This window comes from Triticum dicoccoides, chromosome 5A (assembly GCF_002162155.2).
Source record: "Triticum dicoccoides isolate Atlit2015 ecotype Zavitan chromosome 5A, WEW_v2.0, whole genome shotgun sequence".
NCBI classification, from domain to species: domain Eukaryota; kingdom Viridiplantae; phylum Streptophyta; class Magnoliopsida; order Poales; family Poaceae; genus Triticum; species Triticum dicoccoides.
The window spans coordinates 257,942,082-257,968,612 of NC_041388.1; the positions used below are offsets into that span (position 1 = coordinate 257,942,082).

At 46.2% G+C, this 26,531-nt stretch overlaps 1 protein-coding gene across 2 annotated transcripts; it reads right to left on the minus strand.

The window, feature by feature from the left end:
* Positions 1–19,617: 19,617 nt before the first annotated feature.
* Positions 19,618–26,200, minus strand: LOC119300883 (protein ZINC INDUCED FACILITATOR-LIKE 1-like). Of its 2 annotated transcripts, XM_037577779.1 has the most exons (17): positions 25,943–26,200; positions 23,285–23,325; positions 22,728–22,788; positions 22,495–22,597; positions 22,271–22,373; positions 22,147–22,200; positions 21,985–22,047; positions 21,821–21,870; positions 21,649–21,724; positions 21,156–21,332; positions 20,922–21,009; positions 20,717–20,802; positions 20,520–20,627; positions 20,378–20,422; positions 20,193–20,281; positions 19,984–20,027; positions 19,618–19,870 (listed from the first exon to the last, which is right to left on the minus strand). In XM_037577779.1, exons 1-17 carry the CDS (start codon positions 26,124–26,126, stop codon positions 19,764–19,766), a joined length of 1,479 nt encoding a protein of 492 aa, XP_037433676.1. In that variant the 5' UTR covers positions 26,127–26,200; the 3' UTR covers positions 19,618–19,763. The 2 variants fall into 2 exon arrangements, with proteins under 2 accessions (XP_037433676.1, XP_037433677.1); XM_037577780.1 differs by lacking the exon at positions 23,285–23,325 and having other exon boundaries at positions 25,943–26,197.
* Positions 26,201–26,531: the final 331 nt, after the last annotated feature.

Below are 26,531 nucleotides of genomic sequence, written 5' to 3' on the forward strand. Positions count from 1 at the left end.
GGAGATGTTGCTGTCAAGAATTCTACGGAGAGGAATAACTTCAAGCTTACCACTGTATATGGGCCAACTAGAAGCATTCACAAAGACGCATTTTTTCTCGAGCTATCCTCCCAGAAACCGTCGCCAGGGACAAAATGGCTGGTTAATGGGGACTTCAACCAGATTTACCGGGCCAGAGATAAAAACCACTCCAATGTTGATCATAGCAGATTAGTTCGCTTCCGCAACACTCTTACTTCCTGTGAGCTCAAGGAGATCCCCCTCCAGAACCGGAAGTTTACTTGGAGTAACGAGAGAAACAGTCCGATGCTTAGTAAACTTGACAGCTTTTTTTGCAATGAGGATTGGGACATCGAATTCGCCAACCACATACTTCATGCCCTGTCCTCCTCGCTCTCAGATCATTGTCCGTTGTTGCTCGCTTGCGCAGACGACCCCAAGAAACCCAGGTCCTTTAGGTTTGAGAACCATTGGACCAAGATGCCAGGATTCCAGAAGACGGTCAGCGACGCTTGGAACGAAAATTCGAGTCACCAAGATCCCTACCAGAGAATTTTTCACAAGCTAAAATCTACTAGTCGACGATTACGTTCCTGGAGCAAAACACACTTTGCTAAATCTAAGGTCTAGCTGCATATGGCCCTTGAAGTTATTCACCGTCTTGATATGGCCCAGGAACAAAGAGAGTTATCCCAACAGGAAATTGATCTTCGGAAACGGCTCAAGAGGAAGATTATCGCATGGGCTGTGCTTGAGAAGTCCAGAAAGAGGCAAAACTCAAGAATCACCAATTTGAAGGACGGCGATTCTAACACCCGCTACTTTCACCTTCGTGTTAACCACCGAAGGAGGAAGAACTTTATCCATCGTCTCAAGCATAACAATGGTTGGATTACAGAACACAATTTGAAGGAGCAGGTCATACACCATCATTTTGAAAGCATTGCTAAGAAGGGTCCTTCGCGCAGCATTGGCATCAATTGGGGAATCATTCCGGCCCCCAATTGTGACCTTCAGGATTTGGATGAGACTATCACGGAAGAGGAGGTGAAGGCTGCAGTTTTTGCTATGCCAAATGACAAAGCTCCAGGACCGGATGGCTTCACTGGTGCTTTTTTTAAAGCATGCTGGAGCACAATAAGGGGAGATCTCATGTCGGCTATTCACCATTTCTCTGACCTACATGCCGCCCATTTCCACTGGCTAAATTCTGCGGATTTTGCCCTCATCCCCAAGAAAGATGGTGCCGAAGATATTGCTGACTTTCGCCCCATCAGTCTTATTCATGCTATTGCGAAGATTATTGCAAAAGTGATGTCCAACCGGTTAGCCCCCCACATGAACGACTTGGTCTCCCAGGCCCAGAGTGCGTTCATCAAACGGAGATGTATCCACGATAATTTCATGTATGTGCGCAATCTTGCGAGACGTTTCCACCGCAAGAAAACCCCGGCACTGCTCTTCAAGCTAGATATCAAGAAAGCCTTCGACTCTATTCGTTGGGACTATCTTCTTGACCTTCTTCAGCACCTTGGTTTTCCTCCACGCTTTCGAGAATGGATCTCAACTCTCCTCTCCTCGGCTTCGTCGCGAGTTCTGCTCAATGGGGTTCCTGGCACTCCTATCAAGCTTGGGAAGGGTCTGAGACAAGGAGATCCTTTATCCCCACTCCTTTTTGTGTTGGCCATCGACCCACTACATCACATTCTCAAGAAAGCCACTGCTCAAGGAAAGTTGTACCCTCTTGGTGGCAATGCCATGCCTATCCGAGCCTCCCTCTACGCGGATGACGCGGCGGTTTTCCTTGCGCCCATCAAAACCGAGGTCAAGTTTTTTGCGGATACACTTGCACAGTTTGGGGAAGTGATGGGACTAACAACGAACTGCTCTAAAAGTCTTGTTGCCCCCATTCGATGTGACTCCTTGGATCTTGATGATATACTTAGCTCCTTCCCCGCCAATCGCGCCTCCTTCCCAATGAAATATCTTGAGCTGCCGTTGTCAACCAAGAGGCTCAAAACAATCCATTTTCAACCTCTCGAAGATAAGATTGCTGCTCAACTTACCCCTTGGATGGGCAAGCATGTGGCGCAGCCGGGACGGGCTGTGTTGGTCAAGTCGGTCATCACATCAATTGCCATCTACTACTTGACGATGCTAGACCTACCTGCTCAGGTTATGAAGAAGATCGACTCCCTTAGGCGTGCCTATCTTTGGGCAGGTTGTGACAAGGTCACAGGTGGCAAATGCAAGATCAATTGGGACCAGGTGTGCAAATCAAAAGTGCATGGTGGGTTGGGCATTCTAAATCTGAAAAAATTTGCAGCGGCCCTCCGAATTCGTTGGTTGTGGGCTGCTTGGACGGATCCGGCCAAACCTTGGGTCAACTTGGGAAACCCTTGTGTACAAAAGGACAAAGATATTTTCGCCTCCGCCACAAAGGTTGTTGTTGGAGACGGTCGTCGAGCATCATTTTGGGATTCTTCCTGGCTGGATGGTATGAGACCCAAGGATATCGCGCCCAAGATCTTTGAACTTTCTACAAGAAAAAACTGCTCTGTGAAGAAGGCCTTGCACAATAACTTCTGGGTTTCTAAGGTGGATATTGGTGGGAACCTCACTGTTAGCCACATATCTGAGTTCGTCAACCTTTGGGGAAAGCTCTCGCTGGTCAATCTCAACCCGGAGGAGACCGATTCAATTACGTGGAAGCTCACCAATGATGGCCAATATTCAGCGGCGTCGGCTTATAATACACAATTCCTTGGGCTAGTGGACACGGACATGCCTGAACTGGGCTCCTCCCAAATGCAAATTTTTTGCTTGGTTGGTCATCAACAACAGAGTTTGGACGGCTGACAGGCTTCAGCGAAGGGGTTGGCCAAACTGTAATCTTTGTCCTCTTTGTAAGCAAACTCCGGAATCGGCGGCACACCTTCTTTTCCAATGCCGCTACACCATCCGTGTGTGGGGAATGATTAAATCTTGGCTCGGTTTACAAGATGTACACCCAGCGAACTGGGGTGGTTTGACTTCGGTCAAAGCGTGGTGGCGCGCCAATGCTTCTGGGACCTCACGACCACGAAGGGCGCTGACTTCCATCATGCTACTGACTTCTTGGGAAATTTGGAAAGAGCGAAATGCACGTGTGTTCCGTAACAACGCAATTCCAGTGGGTGTGCTTGTTGCTCGAATCAAAGAGGAAGCCTTATGATGGTGCCGTGCCGGGGCAAAATATTTGTGTAATGTAATGCCGCGAGAGTGAGGATTGTAACTAGGCCGCTGGCCTCGACTCTAAAACCTTCTTCTTATTTAATGAAAATGGCAAGTCTTTTGCCTTGTTTCAAAAAAAAAAGAACAAGTACATGAGAGTACACCAAGGCCTGAAGTAAGAAGAAGAAGAAGAAAACAATACGGCCATTGGAGAAGAGGAGCACAACAGATAGGTTGAGCGGCTACGTAGGTAGGTGACTGTGTGTGTGAGTGCGTTGCGACGCGACGGTAAAGATGCTTTGACACCATCTCCAAAAATAAAGATGCTTTTACAAAACAAAAGGCTAGGTCCAGGGCTTCACATGCCGAATTATTTCTTCATCATGATCGATTCGATCGTTTTCAACCGGCATGTTGCCTGGCTAGCTTTTGTCACCCACTGATCCGTGTCTTGATCTAATAATAAAGCAGTGAAATCATCTTCCTCTTCTTTTCTTTTTCTATTATTGTGGAAGCTTCCCCCTTTGGTTCCGTCATGATACGCCAGACCATATTTTTGGTGGTTCTTAGAAGATCTGGCCCAGATATCGGGTGAGCAGCAGTGTTGTTTCCGTAAGATAAGAAAGGGTAACCAAAGTAGTAAGCATTGCGCGAACGCGGAGGATGCCGAGACGTAGAAAGTTCCATGACCAAGGTCTCTTCTTTATACTCATTTCTCTTCTTTAAACAGTAGCTATACAAAGCTTTTGTTTCCTTTGAAAAGAATGGAGGGAGATGAGTAGATGATGAGACGCCGTAGACGGACCTGGAAAGGAGAGGCCGAGAAGAAGCTGGCAGCGGCGCCGTCGCTGTGTTGGTACGTGTGCCGCCGCGTTGCGTCTCGCGCTCGCTTCCACACTGATGATGCATTAATGGCAGCTGTGGAGAAGATCGATGAGGCGTGAGCGCGAGCAGTTGTGGCCACTGTGTGCGGCGGCAGCGTGACGGGAGGAAGTATCCCGTGCAACAAGAGAATTAGTGCACCTGATGCACCAGCAGCATATGGGCCGTTCGATGAAGAATACATGGCCAAGATTCAGCCCCGAGGTGGGCTGCTGGCGCATGTGCGAAAGTCACCTGAAACTTTTGTATATCGGTCCTCGTGTTTGCAGAATGCAGCAAAGTGGGACATCATCCATTGCCCTACAGGCCTACAGGCTTTCTTCAGTACATCTCGTGTCCCTTCTGTATTTTGGCTGCTGCTAAAGGTGACGAGCTCATTTCAGATTTGACATAGCTATATCCAATCCAACGGCACCATGTTCACTTTGAAATGCATCTGAACTATGTACGTGCAAGAAAATGTTCCAACATCTTAGATGCATCATTATGAATGTTTGGTTATATTTTTATTAACGACAAGAACATGCAGTAGCATCAACTGACTTAGTAGCAATGGTCAATAATCCAGTTTATGATGTGGAAATTGCATCACAAACTAATTGGATATATATATAACGTAACACAAACAATTGGCATCAGAAATTCAGTGTTAAATATATACAATTTTTGGCATACTTTACGGAAACATCAATGCAGAAAAGGATAGAAATCAGAAATTAAAGGTCTTTAAGTAATCAATTACTCTCATCTTCAGCATGACCTCTCATCACATACTAGAACGTTGTAATAGAATAAGAACAAGAACGACTTGTAAACTGGTTCTATCCAACATAGTAAGCACACTTTCTATTGAAGATATACAGAGTGAATCACAAGAAAAACTATGTGCCCCTGACCTTCAACATAACTTGCAGATACTTTTTTTCTTCCATATATTGGTTCCAAGACTAAGCATCATGTGTAAACCTTATTTTAGAGTTTGCAAGGTGCATGTAAATTATGTACAAATGTAGGCTCATAACAGGGGAGCACTTCCCAATGTTGCTTTGGCAGTCAACTGTTGTAACTGGGGAATAAAAGTTTACAATTACGTCTGCATCTTATACAAGTTAGTTTCTGACAGTTGTACCCAATAAACAACCACCTCCGGGTGTTCTATTATCTAAACTTTTCAAGTCTTGTTGGTGATCTTACAAAACATCCGAGCAACACTTACATATCATTTTATTTAGGAAGCATTTGTCATATATATTTGAAACAAATCAGAGGAAATTGATTAACAAATTGAGATAATAAACATCTGAATATGATCTATGCACAAAGGAAAGAAGAGAGCATGCTTTGGATCCTTGAGTTGCAACAGATGTCCGGCTCCTATACAGCGGTAGCAGCGCCGACGTCCCGGAAGAAAAACCACGTTGTCGGCACACCTGCAACGAGCCCGCTCGACGCTTGCGTTCGTCTCAGAGGTCGGTGATGTTGAATTTGAAACATGGAGATCACTACATTGTTACAATAGAGAGCGGGGGGAGCTCAGGTGGTACAAAAGAGGAGAGATGGCGGCGCTGAAATTTGGTAATCCATCTCCCAAAGTACAAGAGAAGCGAGGAAGAGAGACATGCTTAGTTCGTTCAATTAGAGAGAACATAAGGTCCATTCTGCAAGAGTGCCAGCAACCCAACATGTGCCTAGATCTTGTCCCTTCATTCTCAATCTAACGGACCAGAAGTCGCTGGAGCATCTGGTGCACCGATTAGTTCGTTGCATGGGATACGTTCTCGGCGTGACGGAGCCACCGCAACCGACGATCGAGCTGTACGCAATCCAGTGCAGTAGCGCCCAACGTAGAGAAGTGGAACTTGTGGCGTCTTGGCAGCTACTGCCTCCCTTCTGTTTTTTTAGAGAAAACTTTCAATTTATTCCTTTTTAATTATAACAATACAACGAACATCTATGGCGTGTTTGGTTGCCGTACGCTACAGTACCCGTATTACATACACTTCTCCACTCAATCTGGCTATGCAAATGCAGCCTCAAATGCACCATCTGCATGTTGTTTGGTTGCCTACATGACCTCTTTTCTGCATGGGCAGAACCACACTGTCTGATGTTTGGTTGCCTGCATGTTAGTGGACAAACCCAAAACATGGTGTTTGGTTGTATGCAACGCCTGGTGTGTGGTAACCTCTTTAGCTAGTTGGTGAGGTTACCACCACACTTCGGCAGCACACATCATAAGCACAACAGAGTATGAACTAGCATAATTCAGATATAAGCGGTACCACACTTCATAACAGTTCAACTCATAAACCATAAACTAGCATAATTCAGATAGTACGCTGGAAAGAGGTGGCCCGGCCCTACTCCTTGGTGGCGAAGGCTTCGTTGTGCTTCCCTGATATGGGCATGGCACCATCAATTGTTAATGCTATCGAAGCTAAGCCAGTTAAGGAGAGAAGCCATGAAAGGATAACGGAAAATAATGTCATGCATGCGGTCAGATTACATCGAGGAAACGATGGTCATGTACGTCAGTTCTGTGGACCGAGAATAAATTCTGTAATTAGCAGACCAAAGATCAATGAAGTGTTGCATGCATTAGATTCAAGAAGAAGAGATGTGCATGGTCCTGTACGCATTGTACGACCAGATTTAGACTATAAGAAAAACATGACGTGGGGAGGATCATCATGGGGCAGTATGGCAAGAGATCAGGCGTGTTTTGATTTTAAACAGCAGTTAAAATCATGTCAGCTAATAGATATGCATCAAAGGAGGAAACATGAGATAAAGGAAGATCATGCACGTGACAAGGTGCTACCAAATTTTAGGACACCTCCTAGATATGTCACGATAGGAGTCCTTTCCTTCCAAATCAATTAGTAGTATTTTATTCCTTTGATTTGCGTCCACTAGTTTTGTTACCTACGTGAGAATAACTTTTGTTAGGATCTAGTCATTTGTTAGTTTATTTTTTTAGAGTCCAGATATTTCTTTGCTTTAGGCGTACGAGACTTGAGCCATATAAAAGGCTGGCTTCGGCCGTGTACGAAGGAGTTTTGAGTTTTATTCCGAGTATGAGATATACAGAAAAACGTCCGAGTTACGGACGACCATATGTTGTGTATTATCTGTGATTTTCCCATCGTGGAAATTTACTAGCAACGGAGGGTTGATCATCACATCGACGCCTACGTGCTGATCCGACGGGGTCATTATTTTCGTTTGTGTATTTTTGTACACAGGTGAAAATTGTTCTTGGAGGTTACAAGGAGGAACAGGGAGACGAGGTGTTGATCGAGTATCGCCGTGAAAGATCGGGCCATCTACACGCATGAATTAGCGTCTTGCTAGTCCGTGCATTCATCAAGTGGTATCAGAGCTAAGATTGGTCACGGCGATCAATTGGCAATGTCGTCTGGGGAGCCGCGCATCAAGGCGTTGAGCAAAAACATATTGATGGAGGAGGAAGGCATCGGCGAGGTCGTTCTTTTTCACACTCGTTGCGTCGTGAAGGAACGGCGTGTTAATTTGACGATCGATGAAGGTTCTGCAGTCAATATGGTGAGCATCGAGGTGGTGGAAAAATTGGGGCTGAAGATGGCGCCTCTTGAAAGACCGTACACGCTGGAGTGGTTCAAAGGTGAAATCAAAATTACGCATCGGATTTTGCTATTTTTTGATCTGGGAAAATATTGTTGTGCGGAATTTTTTCACGTTTGTCCTGTGTCCATGGTGTCGTGCCATCTGCTACTTGGTAATCCATGGTGCAAACGTGTTGGGGCTGTTTGGAATTGCAAGAAAAATAGTTACTCTCTATCATGGAAGGGTCAACAAATTTATTTTGTTCCCATGCCAACGGATGTGTTCAGGGCAGATTGGAAAAATCATTTGCTAAAAAGAGAAGAACATCAGGAAGAAAAAAAGGATGAAGTTGACGCACCAACAGAGGGGTTGAATCTTTTGGTGGAGAAGGTACAAGATGATAGTGGTGCAAAGGGGCAGCGATGGAGTGTTTTTAAAACGCAATGCAAGATTAAAGATCGTGCATGCAAGATGATAATCGATGGTGGCAGTTTTACAAACGCCATTAGCAAAGATCTTGTGCAACAATTGGGTTTGTCTATGTGGCGGCACCCTCGTCCACACCACGTGGAATGGCTATACAACTCCGGGGAAATTAAAGATTACACATAAGGTATGTGTACCATTTGCTGTTGGAGATTATATTGATAAGGTGGATTGTGATGTCTTGTCGATGGACGCTTGTCAGTTGCTATTAGGGAGACCATGGCAGTTCGATCGCGATGCAATGCATGCAGGAAAATCGAACACATACACGTTCGTGCATGATGGAAGACGACATGTACTGAAACCAATGTCTGATTCTATAATCAAAATAGAATTGCAAGCTCCAGAAAATTTGATGGTACCCAAAATAGACTTGAAACCGAGGACGGTTTCATTTGAAGGGAGGGAGGATGATATGGGCATGGCACCATCAATTGTTCATGCTATCGAAGCTAAGCCAGTTAAGGAGAGAAGCCATGAAAGGATAACGGAAAATAATGTCATGCATGCGGTCAGATTGCATCGAGGAAACGATGGTCATGTACGTCAGTTGTGTGGACCGAGAATAAATTCTGTAATTAGCAGATCAAAGATCAATGAAGTGTTGCATGCATTAGATTCAAGAAGAAGAGATGTGCATGGTCCTGTACGCATTGTACGACCAGATTTAGACTATAAGAAAAACATGACGTGGGGAGGATCATCATGGGGCAGTATGGCAAGAGATCAGGCGTGTTTTGATTTTAAACAGCAGTTAAAATCATGTCAGCTAATAGATATGCATCAAAGGAGGAAACATGAGATAAAGGAAGATCATGCACGTGACAAGGTGCTACCAAATTTTAGGACACCTCCTAGATATGTCACGATAGGAGTCCTTTCCTTCCAAATCAATTAGTAGTATTTTATTCCTTTGATTTGCGTCCACTAGTTTTGTTACCTACGTGAGACTAACTTTTGTTAGGATCTAGTCATTTGTTAGTTTATTTTTTTAGAGTCCAGATATTTCTTTGCTTTAGGCGTACGAGACTTGAGCCATATAAAAGGCTGGCTTCGGCCGTGTACGAAGGAGTTTTCAGTTTTATTCCGAGTATGAGATATACAGAAAAATGTCCGAGTTACGGACGATCATATCTTGTGTATTATCTGTGATTTTCCCATCGTGGAAATTTACTAGCAACGGAGGGTTGATCATCACATCGACGCCTACGTGCTGATCCGACGGGGTCATTATTTTCGTTTGTGTATTTTTGTACACAGGTGAAAATTGTTCTTGGAGGTTACAAGGAGGAACAGGGAGACGAGGTGTTGATCGAGTATCGCCGTGAAAGATCGGGCCATCTACACGCACGAATTAGCGTCTTGCTAGTCCGTGCATTCATCATTCCCGCACTTGTTGACTACCTCAATGCCATCATCGTCGAAGATGATGACCTTGAGGGTGTCGGGAGTGAGGAGCTTGAACGTCACCATGTAGCCGATCTTGATCTGATGAACGGCTGCGTAGGTGGCCCAACCCTGATCCAGGGTCACCCTGCCGTTCATCAGCTTGACTGTCACCTTCCAGGAGTAGCCGGTGTTGTTCCTGAGCTTGAACTCCGTCGGCACCACGACAAAGTGCTTGGTGAAGTCCAGGGGCATGGGGATGCACTCAAGCTTCAGTGCAACGATGACCTTGCAGAAGTGAGTTGAGCCATCCTCCTGATGATAGTGGCCATAGTTGCGGTGCTTGTTGCTGGGGGGCTCCTCCACGCCCTCGTCGTCGCCACCCTCAGGCGTCTTCTGGTCTTCCTCGGCGGTGGGCGGTAGCACAACCTCGTAGGGCATTGGATGAAGGGCATGCTTGCCCTTGTTGTCAAGGGCCGGGAGCACCTCCGTGCCCATCTCATTACTCTTCTCGATCTGCACACAATTCATGGAGTCAAGCACAACACAGAGTTCATGGCTAATTGAAGAGCAGTTCATGGTTAATTGAAGAGCATGTAGTTAAAATAGCATGACTGTCACTCTTCTCCTCCTACCCTCCACCCCCCTATATTTACTCACCTTGCCCACCACTACTTACCCACCCCCTCTATTCTCTCACTGTCAACCTTCCTCCTCCCCATCGCCATGAGCTCTAGCTCTAGCTCCAACGCCAACCCCTTCCCTTGAGGTATTGGCTGGAGGGCTTTTTTTCTCGGGTGGCCGGCTGGTGACCGCACCAAGTTCGAGAACACCATGGAGGTGTGCTCAAACTTCGACTCCATGCCGGACATGCAGAACGAATCAAATGCAGTGCTTATGAAGGCCACTAAAGAAGAGCTGAAGACGCTGATTCCTGACCCAACGAAGGGTGCGATGACAGTTGACATCATTCGCTGGGCCATGAATCAGGTCGTCTCCGACGACGCTAAATGGAGGAAGAAGTGGTGCAAGTACAGACCTATTGGGCTCCTAATGACCGCCGTGTCGCAGTGTACTGGGAGACGGCTATCGCGCCGACGGCGGTCATCGCTGGGGAGCCTAAGGAGGTGGAAGAAGAAGCGGTGCACATGCCAGTGAGGGCGTCGGAGCCAGGCCGTCGTACCTGGCAGATCGACCTCGACTCCGCCGAGGACGATGACGACGACCTGCCGGCCCGCACGGCGATGAAGAAGAAAATGAAGGTCAGCGGCTCGACCAGCCGCTCCGCATGCCGGTGACGGCCGTCGCGGTCGACCGGTTTTCGTTGTGTACCCCCAATCCCCCAATCCCTCAATCCCCCTTCTGCATTCCGATCTTGCATGTATGAACTCGTATGAACTGCTATGAACTAGTATGAACTACCCCTATGCTTATCTATCTCTATTCCCCATTCCCCTCCGCCGTGGATCGAATCTATCGCCGTGGATCAAATCTAGCGTGCGTGCATGTTGAAGAGAGAGATGTGCTTACCGACATTGATGGAGTCCGATGGTTTTGTTCCTTTGCTCCGATCCGCCGCCGCCGGTGATGGAGTCCGGTGGTCTTCTTCCTCTGCTCCGATTCGCCGCCGCCGGTGAGAGTCAGGAGAGTGGGGAAGAGTGGGGAGAGGGAGTGGTGAGGGGCGGTGAGGCTAATAACTACCGGCGCTTCGGGAAGCAACACGACTTCTCGAGCGTGGTCGCGCGCGTGCAACCGACGCCGCCCACGTGCACCACTCGGGCCTGACCCTGGAGAAACTGCCGATTCGTGCGTTTCCAGTGAGCCAGACCTAGAGGTGCCTTAAGAAGCGTGCGATGCAGACCCAATAGTGTATGCGGGCTATCAAACATGCTAATCACTTCTCGCGCCGGCCTGGTCGAGGCCTATGCAGACAACCAAACACGCCCCTAGGGACGACTACTGCCTCCCTCCTGCTTTATTGTCTTCATCGTATTTTGGGTCAAATTTTGACCTTAAATTTAATTAACAGAATATTAATGCATAACGCAGAAGTTAATATCATTTAAAACTATATTCAAATATGAATCCAACAATACAATTTTTGGTGATATGTTTTAATATTTTGTCAGTTAAATCTATGGTTCAAATTTAACACAAAATATAAAGGGGACCAATAAGTCAGGACGACGGTAGTACTTCTTACAGGTTGGTTAAATCTTAAGTATATTAGTTAGCTATAAGAGCGGAAATTGCTTTTGGAGGCCGAGCTCCATGCAGGCCTCCAAATGCAAAATTCAAAATTCATGAAAATTCATATTTTTATATTTCAAAAAAATCTGAAAAAAATACGGAGATAGATGAAGGCATAGTGCATAACTGTGTAATTTTTTAAGACGAGATACGTCAAAATAAGGGTTGAGTAAATTTTCGGGGCGAAATACGTGAAAAATAAGGGCCGTGCAAAAAACACAAATATGGGGCTTTCTAACACATGATACTATTCATCCTCCCAAATCATGAATTTGTCTTTTTTGTACATGTCGCATTTCAACGTATTTTATCCTGAAATTTACACACGTACGTCTCACATCCTTGTTTACTTGTATAAAAAATCCAAACTTTTTTTAAACCGAAATCTTCAAATTTTGATTATTTCAAAACATAGGCCTCCATGGGGCAAAATTTCGTGTTTTGACCCTTTGGGAGAAGTTGTTCGAAATATGACCCTAGCTTGCAAAAATTTCGGGATCTGGCCATTTTCCTACCGTCAAGGGGCATGGCGGTAGGGTATAATAGCCTACCAATAGGGTTGCAGCCCTTTCAAAAAAAAATTCTAAGTTTCAGACATAGTGCGTGTGGGCACCTACCACCGGTCACCTTGGTGGTAGAGTTACACATGCTACTGCCATCCCCTGTGATGGTAGGGATACGTTGTGCTGACGTGGTCAAGTTTCTTACCGCCAGAGGCCTTGGCGGTAGGCTGCTATACCCTACCGCCATACCCTTTTTGAGCATCAGTACAGACACAAACGCTCATATACACGCGCATACACTCACCCCTATAAACACACACACGCACACCCTACCCCTATGAGCACCTCCGAGAGACTGAGCCGGCATATCATCTTGAGATTTACGAAGTCACCGTAGGCGCCTCGTCGTCGACGGGAACGTCTCCTCCCACTGAAAGCGCATCGCCGGAAATCCTGAAATAAATCCAGGAATAATGCGAGCACCAGGATTTGAACCCTGGTGGGTTGGGAATACCACTGTTCACCTAACCAACTCAACCACAGGTTGATTCGCCCCTACCGCCATACCCCTGGCGGTAGGAAAAGGGTTAGATCCTGATTTTTTTTAAATAAGGTCAGATCTCAAACAACTTCTCCAAAAGATCAAAAAACGAAATTTAGCCTCTGCATGGAGGCCGAGAGCCAAAATGCCATTCTCGCTATAAGAGTATCTGCGCTTCTGACGATGTTGTGGCGCTTTCGTGACTGCGCCGTCTGCATGGTGGGTGACGGGCGGCGCAAGACGTTCTGGCAGGCCTATGGTGTGGGCGGGACACGTACCATGGCTTTGCACTTGGTGGGCACTTTCGCCCTACCATCTGGGGCAACTATGCCATGGGGAAATGTAAGTTTTTTTCGGCTCTATCATCGTTGATGTCCCTGCACTGCCGACCTGCATCACCGCCGCATCATCCCCATCATGCCCTATGTATTCTGCGGTGAGGAAGAAACCCTTGAACACCGGCTCCTGGGATGCGCTCACGCTCAACCTTTGCCTTTGCTCCACGAACTGTGTCACCATTCTTCCGCGATCAACGACTTGGCCTTCTGCTGTTGTGCGCAATATTGCCGATGATGTGCTACTATTGAGATGTGTAAGACAATAGGCTTTGGGGGGAACCGGCACGACCCTCTAGGGGTGGCCTATCACATATATATATAATGAGGTGGTATACAACGTTACAATATACACATGTAAATACAGTCTAACACCCTCCCTCAATCTTAGCCACTTTCTAATGAATCTAGAAGGGTAAGATTGCGCCTGCAAGTCTCAAACTGTGGCAAAGGCAATGGCTTGGTGAAGATGTCAGCAAGTTGATCCTTGGAAGAAATAAACTTGATCTGTAGTTGCTTCTGAGAGACACGTTCACGCACAAAGTGATAGTCAACTTCAATGTGTTTCGTTCGGGCATGGAATACCGGATTTGCAGAAAGGTATGTAGCACCGATGTTATCACACCAAAGAACAGGAGGCTGTGATTGGGGTATACTTAACTCCTGAAGCAAGGACTGTACCCAGATGATCTCTGATGTGGCATTGGCCACAGCCTTATACTCAGCCTCAGTACTGCTACGCGAGATAGTAGCCTGTTTCCGAGCACTCCAGGCAATCAGGTTAGAGCCAAAGAAGACAGCATAACCCCCCGTGGATCGCCTGTCATCCGGATTGCCAGCCCAGTCTGCATCAGAATATGCTGAAAGACAACCAGAGTCAGACGGCCGAATATGCAAACCATGAGCCACCGTGAAACGAATATAGCGCAAAATCCGCTTAACAGCAGACCAATGAGTGTCACGGGGTGACTGCAGATACTGGCAGACTCGGTTAACAGCATAGGAAATGTCTGGTCGCGTGATCGTCAAGTACTGGAGCCCACCAACAATACTCCTGTACTCTGTCGCATCAGAAGAAGAAAGAAGCACACCATCAACAACATTGAGCTTATCAGTGGTAGACATGGGTGTAGTCGTCGGTTTGCACTTAAGCATCCCAGCTCGCTGCAACAAATCCAGAGAGTACTTCTTCTGCGTCATAACAAGGCCAGCATCACGAGAAGTAACCTCCACACCAAGAAAGTAATGAAGCTTCCCAAGGTCCTTGACCGCAAAATCAGCACCAAGTGAGCGAACAAGCGCAGTAGCAGCCGATTGAGAGGAGCTGACCAAAATGATATCATCTACATAGACCAACAAGTACATAGTAACCTCAGGCCTTTGAAGAAGAAACAATGAGGAGTCAGCAGTTGATGATGCAAAACCATGAGCACGAAGAGCCATTGCAAGACGAGCATGCCAAGCACGAGGAGCCTGCTTCAGACCATAAATTGCCTTGGACAGACGACAGAGATGATCAGGGTGATCCGGATCAGAGAAACCCGGAGGCTGGCGCATGTAAACCTCCTCCGCCAAGACACCATGAAGAAAAGCATTTTGAACATCAAGCTGACGAAGAAACCAACCTCGAGTAACAGCCAGAGAGAGAAGAAGTCTGATGGTAGTAGGTTTGACCACTGGACTGAAGGTGTCTTCATAGTCAAGTCCAAAACGCTGTCGAAAACCACGAGCAACCAGACGAGCCTTATAGCGCTCAATGGACCCATCAGAATGCCTCTTCACTTTGAAAACCCATTTGGAATCAATGACATTTACCCGTGATTGTGGAGGAACAAGAGTCCATGTCTGATTGCGAAGAAGCGCTTGATACTCCTGCTCCATGGCCTCTCTCCAATGAGGAATGCGCATAGCAGCTTGATACATGCGTGGCTCAGAGGATGGATCTGCGAGAGCAGCAGACATGCACGCCGCTAACCAAGCAACTGTGCCATCGTGACGTTGCTTAGGCTGAAAAATGCCACTCCGACTGCGCGTATGTGGACGTAGAGCAGCAGCAGGAGCCGGCGGAGGCGAAGGTGACGGAGACGTGACGGTCGCCGGAGATGCAGGAATCACCTCAGGCGAGCTCGGGACAGACGACTCCGGGCTGCATGGCGAAGACTGGCCCGACGACAGGGGCTCAGAGGCCATGGGCGAACCAAGAGTGGGCGAGGCCAGCTCCGATGACACCGGCCCAGACGGCCTTGGCGAGGCGAGAGCAGGCGAGGCCGGCCCTGGTGAGAAGGGCCCAGACACCCTGGGCGAGGCAGGGGCGGGCGAGGCCATGCCTGGTGATGACTGCCCCGACGCCCTGGGCGAGACGGGGACCGAGGAGGCCGGCCCAGTCGGCGGGGTTGTAGGGCGCGACGATGGCGAAGGCAGCCCAGAAGCCAGAGGCGACCGGGCCAGGACGTTGATCGGCCGTGCATGAGCACGGAAACCGAGGCCATGCAGGGGCGCCATGTGCTCCTCATGCACAACAGAAGGTGCCGAGGATGAAGGCGATGGCGACGAAGAGGAAGATGGCACTTCCAGAATCTCCAAACGAGCCCCACGACCAGTGCCTGCACCATGGTTAGGCAACAATAGAGGAGAATATGCAACATCATCAAATTGGTCAGAAGCAACAGAGGATGAATGCATGACAGGTGGCTCGGTAGTGGACACAGGGAGTTTGGCAAAGGGAAAAACATGCTCATCAAACACAACATCCCGAGAGATGTAGACACGATTAGTGGGCACATGAAGACATTTGTATCCTTTATGAAGAGAGCTATAACCAAGAAAAACACACTTCTTGGAACGAAACTCGAGCTTACGCTTGTTATATGGACGGAGATGGGGCCAACAAGCACACCCAAACACCTTGAGAAAGGTGTAGTCCGGTTGTTCATTAAGGAGAACTTCAATGGGAGTCTTCATATTCAAAACACGAGTGGGAGTACGATTGATGAGAAAACATGCAGTGGTGAAAGCATCACTCCAAAAACGAAACGGAACAGATGCATGGGCCAAAAGAGTCAGACCAGCTTCAACAATGTGACGATGCTTACGTTCTACTGAACCATTCTGCTGATGTGTATGTGGACATGCTAAACGGTGAGTGATCCCAAGCGACTGAAAGAAGGAGTTGAGGTTGCGATACTCGCCACCCCAGTCCGACTGAACATGAACAATTTTGTGCTTGAGAAGACGTTCAACATGTTTTTGGAACTGAACAAAAATGTCAAACACATCAGATTTACGTTTGATAAGATAAAGCCAGGTAAAGCGGCTGTAAGCATCAACAAAACTGATATAGTAATTATGACCACTAACAGAAGTCTGAGCAGGACCCCATACATCTGAAAACACAAGTTCTAAAGGATGTTTCACCTCACAACTGGACTCCGAAAAAGGAAGTTGATGACTCTTCCCCTGCTGACAAGCATCACACACTGCTACATCTTTATTACTAGACACACTAGGAAGCTCATGACGACGCAAAACATGCCGGACAATAGGTGTGGCCGGGTGACCAAGACGAGCATGCCACTGTGACGGAGATACCCGAACTCCACTGAAGACGCGAGCGACGCCAGGATGCTCCAGACGATAGAGACCTTGGCAGAGCCGCCCACTAAGAAGAATGTCCCTCGTGCCCCGATCCTTAATAAAAAGATCAAAAGGATGAAATTCACAAAGCACATTATTATCACGAGTGAGTTTAGGAACTGAAAGAAGATTACGTGTCACAGATGGAACTCGAAGAACATTGCGAAGTTGAAGACTCCTATTGGCATGTCTAGTGAGAAGTGATGATTGACCAATATGAGAGATGTGCATACCTGCTCCATTGGCGGTGTGGATCTTGTCGGAGCCATGGTAGGGTTCACGAGTGTGAAGCTTCCCCATCTCACTGGTCAGGTGCTCTGTCGCCCCAGAGTCCATGTACCAGTGGGGATCAATGGAGTAGGACTGAGTGTGTCCCTGTGGCTTCTGCGGCGGCGGACGATCAGCCATGGCGACCTGACGAGCAAAGTTGCGTGTATCCTTCCCGTCATTGCCGAGACCAAGAAAACCCCGCTGGAAGCGCTTGTGACACTTCGAGGCCCAGTGCCCATCGCGACCACAAAGCTAGCACACACGTGGACCGCCAGCCCCTGGTAGCGTCGCAGTAGGAGGAGGGGCCGAGGCGGGTGGTGGTGACTGCCCCGAAGGAGCCCTGGATGAAGCAGAGGAGCGACCACCCTTGGTGGCGGCGTTTGCCGAGAGGGCGCCGTTGCCCCTGGATCGGCGCGTCTCGACTCGTTGCTCAGTAAGCAGGAGGCGTGAAAAGACCTCGTGTGCTGGCATGGGCGTGGAGTTGCCCCTCTCATTGATGATCTCGACTAGGGCGTCATACTCCTCATCAAGACCATTGATAATAAACGAGTTGAACTCGGAGTCGGTGAGGGGCTGTCCAATGGAGGCCAGCGTGTCGGCGAGACTCTTGACTTTGTTGTAGAACTCAGTGGCGATGGAGTCAAGCTTCTGACACTCCCCAAGTTGGCGACGGAGCCCAGATACACGAGCCTGCGACTGTGCCGCAAACGAGCGCTCAAGAATAGTCCATGCCTCGTGGGACGTCTTGGCGAAGACAACAAGCCCAGCAACGGCCGGAGAGAGCGACCCCTGGATGGAGGAGAGGTTCGCCTGATCCTGCCCTGTCCAGACACGGTGAGCCGGATTATAGACCGGACCGTGCACGCTGTCAACCAGCGCAGGAGGGCAAGGGAGAGAGTCGTCGACATAGCCAAGCAGATAGTGACTCCCAAGAAGCGAAAGAACCCGCGCGCGCCAGAAGATGTAATTGTCCGACGACAACTTGATGGTGATGAGATGGCCGAAGTGAAACGGCGGCGGCGGCTGCGATCCCATCGAGGAGACTGGCTGAGGTGAGACCACCGTGGAGACAGTCAGAGGGGCAGCCGGCGCGGTGACAGAGGGCGCGATGGCCGCGGTTGACGCCGCGAAGCCTGCCAGCGCGACGTCCTCCGCCACCAGCGGCGCAGTGGCCGAAGGCGCGGCAGCCGCGGTTGACGGGGCGGCGGCGGTGTGGGCCACAAGCGCCTGCCCGGGCGAAGTAGCAGCCGGCGGGAGCGCGAAGAGGGAGCCGACGCTCCGTGTCCCGATCGGCGCCTGAAGGAAGGCGGCATCCAGCGGCCTCGAGAGAAGTGCCGCGAGGGAGGCCGGCAGAAAACCGGTGGCGGTGGAGCCGGACGCAGCGGCGGACGTCATAGCAGTCGGGCGACGGCGACGGCGGGCGCGGCGGCGGCGGCGGTGGCGGCGGCGGCGGCGGTTTAGGGTTTTTAGGCGGAAGCGGACGTAACCTAGCGTGATACCATGTAAGACAATAGGCTTTGGGGGGAACCGGCACGACTCTCTAGGGGTGGCCTATCACATATATATATATATAATGAGGTGGTATACAACGTTACAATATACACATGTAAATACAGTCTAACAAGATGGCGATGCTCTCCTACAATCTGTAAATCGACCCTAGTATCCTGGTGTACCCTAGTGCGCCGTGAGTGGCCTCCGGCCTCGTTTCCCCCGGTGACGTGTCCCGCCCATACCACGGGTTCCGCCGGAACGCTGTGCGCCGTCCGTCACCCATCTCGTCTAAATAGTATCGAATATCACACATCTAGCCAATTTACTCAAAAGCCTATACTAATAAGAAAAATGCTGTCAATATATTTTGTCAACTCACAGGAAGAGATCCTAGGAATCCTGTCCCTTAGCTTGCTGACAGTGGTTAGTGACGAGGCAGCGCTTTCCACCAGCAAGGGCACGGTAGATTATTGCAGCACGTAGCGGCAGATTGCTTGGCCATGGATCGACGACGAGTTCGCGAGTGCTCTCGCAGCCCCACCTGGAGCCGCCAACGGCGGCGAGCAGCTTCGCTGATGGGTGATGAGTGACTAGTGACTACGTACGTACGTAGATCAGTGAGTTTTAGTGCGTTGCGATCCTGAACCCGAACGTGCATGGCTTTTACTGTTTTACAGAAGGAGAAAAGAAAAGGTTTGTCGATGACTTCCCTTCCCAGTCGCCGGCGAAATGATTCGTTTCTGGATCAGTCGTTTTCACTGGCTGGCTAGCGCTTTTGTCCTCCACTGATGAGATCCGTGTCTTGATCTATCAGGCTAGTTCCTTCTTCCATTTTTCTTCATAAAAAAACATACAGTATTAAAGCAGTTTCTGAAATCAAGTGCAGGCCATCATCGTCTTTCCGCCACCGTTTTTCCGTTTCCGAAACCTTTTCTCCTTTTGTTGATTTTCTTGGCTTTAACCAAAGTATTCGTCAACTGATACAGAGTCATCCTCATCCTTTTCAGAAAATGCTCACCAGGTCAAGTGTGTATCGGAATTTAAAAAGAAAAAGAACATGGGCCGCCTAGGCTCATGCAAGTTTTAGAATGTTGCTGTTATTATTACAATATATAAAATAATTGGAAGAACGTTCCTGTTATTACATATTTTGACAGGTGACAATCTGTACTGCTGTGTATGTTCCTAACTGCACTCTTCTCCTACAGTGGGTAAGACCAGGAAAGGCTCAAAGGTAAACATGAGCCCAAGGAGCTGCACCAAGTTCAGCACCAAGAACACCATTTGATCACCTGCAGATTCAGTGGAACAAACTAGATCAAGTTACTTCCTAAAATAACTATATCAAGTATGTATAATCAGAAAGTCCTTCTGTACTACTAGTACAGAACATATTGATTGTTACCTGGGAAGAAGGTGCTGTCCTGATGTTTCTGCGCCCATGAGAACCTGCATTCATTCAGTACCATTAGGCGATGAGAATTAGGAGCCCACGGCAGAGTGATTCAGCACGAAAATTTCAGTTTTCTTGGTTCGAAACATAAATCAGTAATCGTAATTGTTTCGCTCATTGCACCCTGTTATGGAAAATATGAGATGACAGGAGCTACTCACAGATAACCAGCCCCTATTGGAGCAATTGCCTTGAAAAACGACATGGCAGTTGTCGATATACCATTCGCAGTGCCTCTTTGGTCTTGACGCTGGTATCAAATTCAGAAACGTTGTTTTATTCAGTTCGACTGACGCAAACATGGTGTTGCAAAAAAGCTCCCCTGGTTATATATATGCATACATACCACAGCATGGTTCTGCAGAAGGGAAATTCCTGTGCTGGCAGTAATCTGTACAAATTTGCAGTATACAAAGATTAAATACCCTTGGATACATAATTTCAGGGTAGCAGACTTTCAGAGAAAGCAGGTGCAGAAAAATGCTTACTGCAACAACACTTCTCATCATGGCTGCAGAGTAGAGAGCAAAAGAAAGTTTGGCGCCAGATAAGTATGTCATAAAGGGGTAAGTACTGACGATAAGTATGGACAGAGCCTACAGTGTCAAATTCAAAAACATCAGCCATGATCATGAAACTTAATCTATTTGTTTATGTGGAAAAGGCACAGCAGGAGACTACTCACAGAAGCAACACGTGACGAAATGACTGGCCCCAGAAACTTATGAACCCAGTGATAAATGATAAGCTGATATACAAGAAGACTAGCACCTGGACCAAAAGGAGAAAGTATTAGGTTTAGGTCACCCCGTGATACTAACATGCACCTTCAAAGCTACATTAAAGTTCCAAAAGTAAAAACATTAGGTAAAGGCAGAGGGATGCGAGACCTGCCACGGCAAGAACTCCACCGATATCTTCAGATGAGAAGCTAAGACCACCATACTTTCTGTCACTAACAGCCCACAAGGAAAGTATCTAGTATTGAAAGAACCGCATGACAGCTAGAGTGTTATTCAATGATAACTATTAAAGATGAATGCGAGTAGTAGATAGATGTATTTGGAGACTTGTCATGTAGCAGCAGAATGCAGAAAGGACAAGAATTCTAAAACAATATTTACCTCACTATATGCAGTGTCATGAAGACCAAAGAAACAATAGGACACCATAGTTGACATCCATGGCCAATTCTGGAGCAAACTCTTCTTGCGAGGTGAATCTAAATAAGCCTGTTCTGATGGCAAGGCTTTGACCTTTTCGATATCCTTCTCTGGACTCTTATGTTTGTGTATGGTCTCCTGTCAGTTCCATTTGACAAATAAGATTAGCAAACGTGGGAACAAAAGCTAGATGTAATGTGCCCCTAATTTGAATTTATTAAAAGAATATATCCACAGCATTTTCAGTATTAGAAAATGTGGGAAGAAAAACTAGATATAATGTGGACAAAATAAATTTTAACTTCTGTAGCATATTTTGTTTGTCTGTTGCAAATGGAATATAAAATTGGTCAGACTACAGATTATGCCAAGTAATACTGATATTCCTTGTCAGTATTAGCTATTGAAAAGTTAAATGAAGACTGATGATAATATGTAGTGAAACTATACGTACCGGCATCCATATACAACTTATTAGAACAATGGCAGCAAGCAATGACACAGCTACACAAGGTAAGAAATATGGAAACCTGCAAAATTAATCCAATGAGTCAGCCATGAAGTCCAGTATAACTATATTGCAAGCAGTTTTGTAAATAACTATATCTTGATCTTGCTGGATCTACCTCCCAAAAACTGACTCCTTGGAGAATGTTTGTGGGTACTTTTCAGCAGGCTGACAAAATGAGAGTGGAGTAAGAAAATGAAAGCAGTTCATCTCTTCGTTTTTGTCACACTAGCAATCTTGCAAGTGTAATGCAAGTCCATTTATACATGTAGACTAGTATACCTGGGCAAGGTAGCCTCCAAGAGCTGGACCGATTACAAGACCAAAACCCCACGCTGTGTTCACCTTCAAAGCAAATCATATCAGGATAATCTTTGTTTTGAAAGGACTATATAATATGAAAACAGTAAGAACATGAGCAAATAAGTTGTTCTGAGAGATTACAACTGAGAGCCCAAGAGCATGATGTTCAGCTTGACAAACTTCAATAGCATAAGCCTGCATGGTCGATAAATATTTGTAATCAGAACTGAGATGCCTTCATGTTGAAGCTGGTAATTTTTAGTACCTTTATTGGAGCAAGTAAACCATTTAGGGAACCTAGAACAAGTCTTGTAGCTATTGCCATCCAGTACTCTGTACTTAGTCCAAACAGTGTGTTAAATATGACCCTGGAATATAAAGAAAGCTAATTATGTGACTAATGAGTTACCGAATAGCAAGATAAAAATTGTTGCCAAGTTGAATCAGAACTCCTGTTATAAACTGATTTAGAATTCATGTTATACTTACACAGACAGGATTGAAAATACAATGACAGGCTTCCGTCCAATACGGTCCGCAACAATGCCCCAAAAAATCGCAGAAAAGGCTCTGCCAATCATGTACGAAGAAGCTACATTTGAAAACACCAACATACAAATTTCATGCCTATATATTTAAATATATTTGATTTCTCAAGGACAATGTATGATGCGGGCTAAATGATGATATTTGTTTTTGAATGGTGGAGCCAGAAACTATACCAAGGAAACCAGCATAAGATCCTATATCTTCCTCTGTTTTAGCAACGTGGAAGTCTCTAACCTGTAGAAAGGGATACAACGAGATGAGATGTTACTTGCATTTTTTGTTACAAAATGAGATATTATTTGCATGAAAGAAAGTTTAAAATTTCAATGAAATGTCCAAAATTTCCTTAATTTCGGTGAGTACCAAAATATTGGTATCCTCGGAGTTTCAGACTAGATTCAAATAAAATCCAAATTTTAGTGAATTTTTGATAGATTCAGTTTCGAAAGAATTTTCGAGATTTCAGATATTTCGGTGATGTCCGAAAATTCTGGATTTACCCTACTATTTTGACAAGTCTGTGAATTTTGGAGCAAAGTAGTAGGGTAAATCCAAAGAATAACTAGGGGCTGTATTAACCTATTTCAAAATCTAAATCTAAATCTACATCTAAACTTCAACTTTAAGATCTCCTGGACCAAGTAGGTAACCAAAAGTAATCTAATATAATCTAATCAACAACTTGATCTAGAGATTAGTGGATGCGCTAGGTCGGTGATAAAATACATACCATGAAATACATAAAGGGAAAGAGGCATGTGATGGGCAAAGCTGAAAAAGACAAAGCAAGAGCGTATATTTATTGTCAGAATGAGGGACACATATTGCACCGCCGGATGCGTTAGGTGAAACTGCATGATCTTTGCAAGAGGAACAATTGACAGCTAGAAACAAAACAAGAGAGGAAAGCAGTTAGATGCATGATCGTGGAACAACCAACATGTGGTAGTTCATGTACTACTCTGGGTAGCTTTCTATCTCAGGCTTGGCGTGATGCTGGATCTGTGTGAGGTGTTTGCTCTGCTCTGTAAAGCAGTTTTTCTCTTCTCTGAACACGTGCATGGACGTTAGAATGCATGTCTTCTGAAATACTGATGGCTTGTAATAGCAAATATACTCTAGCATCTATGCATTGGATACTGAGCTTGCTTGGCGCCATGGATCTGGTGGCCATTTTGGATTTGCTCGTGTCACCGAAAATGAGTAAACAGTAGCAGTGCGTACTGCCTATGGAATCTTGTTTCTCAATGATAGATGTGCGACAGGCATAAGTTGCGGGATTCAGAATGTGTTATTAATTTTGAATCTTTCAAATTTGTTTCTACTCCTCCGTTTCTAAATACTCCATCCGTTCCCAAATATAAGACCTTTTAGAGATTCCATCATGAACTACATACGGATGTATATAGACATATTTTAGAGTGTAGATTCATCCATTTTGCTCCGTATGTAGTCCATAGTGAAATCTCTAAAAGGACTTATATTTAGGAACAGAGGGAGTACTTGTCTTTATAGAGATTTCAACAAGTGACTACACGCGGAGCAAAATAAGTGAATCTACACTCTAAAATATGTCTATATACATCCGTATGTGATAGTCTATTTAAAATCTCTAAAATGACAAATATTTAGGAACGGAGGGAGTAACATTTTAGTAGATAAACACACATGAAGTTAGAGTACTCTGAGAATGGAATGGATGGAAAACGAGTTTGCAGATGAGCTATATTACCGTTTTCCTTTGATCAGTTAGAAGTGAGCTATTTTCTCCATTCGTTTCTAAATATTTGTCTCTTTAGATATTTCCTTGGAAAATGAGCATGTATTTACCAGCTCATAAGTATAAATAATACTGCAGTTTTTTCTAAGCGATCAGACGGTACGCTATTTTTGAAGTTTGCATATTTTGTAGAATTAAGGCAAACTTTAAACAAATCTAAAGAACATGCTCATTTTTTTAAGTACAGGTTGTGAATCGTGATCCGCCGTCGCCCAATACTTCCCGGTACTTGGCTTCACCCCTAGAGGGGCATCTTCAATGGCATTCATCAAACGGACGCCCCCAAATGTTCGCAGACATGTTCGGATGTGTCAGGCGGGCGCCACCCAATGCTATCCCTTAATTCTTTTTCCTATTTGTCGGGCATCCCCCTTTGTCAAATTTACTCGATCAATATCAATTCGATGATATATTTAAATAGTTGCGAACAAATGCAACTAATAGCAAAAGCGCCGAAAGTTCAATAAGTTTTATATATCCATCGAACCATCCAATAGCAAAATTTCGGTGTTCAACAAATAGATTTGCTACAAATCAAACATTAGATTTTTTTAGCATGGTAAATAGAACGCCCGAGATGACAAATTATGTTGTCGCGAGGATGACAATTTCTTTAGCAAGTGTGACATATTGTTGCCAGTTTTTTTTTTGAGGAATTGCCATGCTTGCTAAAGGAAATTGTCATTCTCGCAGCAAGATAAATTGCCATTAAAAATATCAGTTTGTTATGCTTAAAAATATGATGTCAGATTTTTAGCATTTTCACAATGGATTTATGGGAGGTTTGGTGATCTACATTGGAGATGCCCTAAGGGTGTGCACGAAAATTGCTTATAATTATTGGTCCTCAATCGAAAAGTGGCTGCAGAGGCTGAGCTCCATTGAGCTCTATATACATTTCTCAGCCAAAATACCTTCTCCATAACTCAAAAAAATCTGAAAAAATGTTTTCATGTAAACATATACTTGAAGTATGCGTGTACAAATTTTCATAAACATATGTATTCATATGTGATGTATACAAAAAACACAAATACACAGATTGAAATAGGCTTTTTCTTTGTTGTATTTGTGTCAGATATTTGTCTTTTTTGTGTAGCATGCAAATGATCAAATTAGTTACTGAAAAATTATACAGACTTAAAGAATATGCATATGTATTTGTACAAAAAAATTGGCATTTTTTGAAACTTTTAAATATATTTTGATTTTTTTTTTTGCAAAACGAGCTCCATGGAGCCCGGTCTTTACAACGCCACACTCGGTCCCCAATGCGCTATATGCAGCCATGCAGGCAGAGGCAAGTGAGGTGATCACCTCAGGATGTGTAGGAATATATCAGGGCCGGGTCCGTGTAACAATTCTCGTGTCACGGGGGCGAACATAGGACCGTACGGCCCGGCCCTACTCCTACCTCTGTGCAACCTGTGTGTCGGACAATGACTTGTCTCTGTTTGTGGCGTCCTGTCGCCGTACGGCCGGTCACCGAAAACACCGTATTTTCCCATCACGACGACAGCCCTATGATAACATTGCAATGCAGAATGTACGCCCCGCTAATCTAATCCAATTTAATCTAGAGTAATTTTAGAAGCATTGGTTACGTACATGAGGCGAGGGTGGTGAGGCCGACGAAGAAGAGCTCCTTGTAGGGGATCCTGCCGCCGGAGCTCTCCTTCCTCCGGTCCTGCGCGCACCCGGGGCACCCCGCCTCGTGGTGATAGCTCCTCGCCGCCGACGACGCTGGCAGCAGCAGCGGCGCCGCCGCCGCTCCTCTTTCCTCGTCCCCCATTGCAATGGAGAGCTCTTCTCTTCGATAGACTGGGGTGGATGAATACGCTTCGTCCCGGGCTTTGGCTTGGTCCACCTGCCGGGGGTTTATACAGGCCGCTAGCTAGTTCCCAAACCACGCAGGTTGGCACACCTTGCTGATCCACCTGCTCCGTGCTTTTTAAGTGTATGTACACGTGACCAGCTACGTGGTATGTGCGCTTTTTACTCTGCTTCGGTTCAATGGTCTGGGTGTTGGGACTAGATTGGATGTTCGGGGCGGCCGAAACTCTTTCCTATTATCTCCCGACCTAAAAGGAACTGGATTCATGCATCGAAGGTTTTTTTTTAAAGAATCAACGATTCAGGATTTTCGTCTCGCCAGGACTTAGAGCATCTCCAGCCGTTGGCCCTCCAGGCGACGATT

What these genes read in the sequence shown, in the direction of transcription:
- LOC119300883 (XM_037577779.1), bottom strand. Translation starts at nt 26,126, where the DNA reads ATGGGGGACGAGGAAAGAGGAGCGGCGGCGGCGCCGCTGCTGCTGCCA. An exon ending in GTATTTTCAATCCTGTCTGT is followed by an intron (nt 22,374 to 22,494) that starts GTAAGTATAACA and finishes TTTATATTCCAG; the next exon opens with GGTCATATTTAACACACTGT. An exon ending in TAAGTTGTATATGGATGCCG is followed by an intron (nt 21,333 to 21,648) that starts GTACGTATAGTT and finishes TGGAACTGACAG; the next exon opens with GAGACCATACACAAACATAA.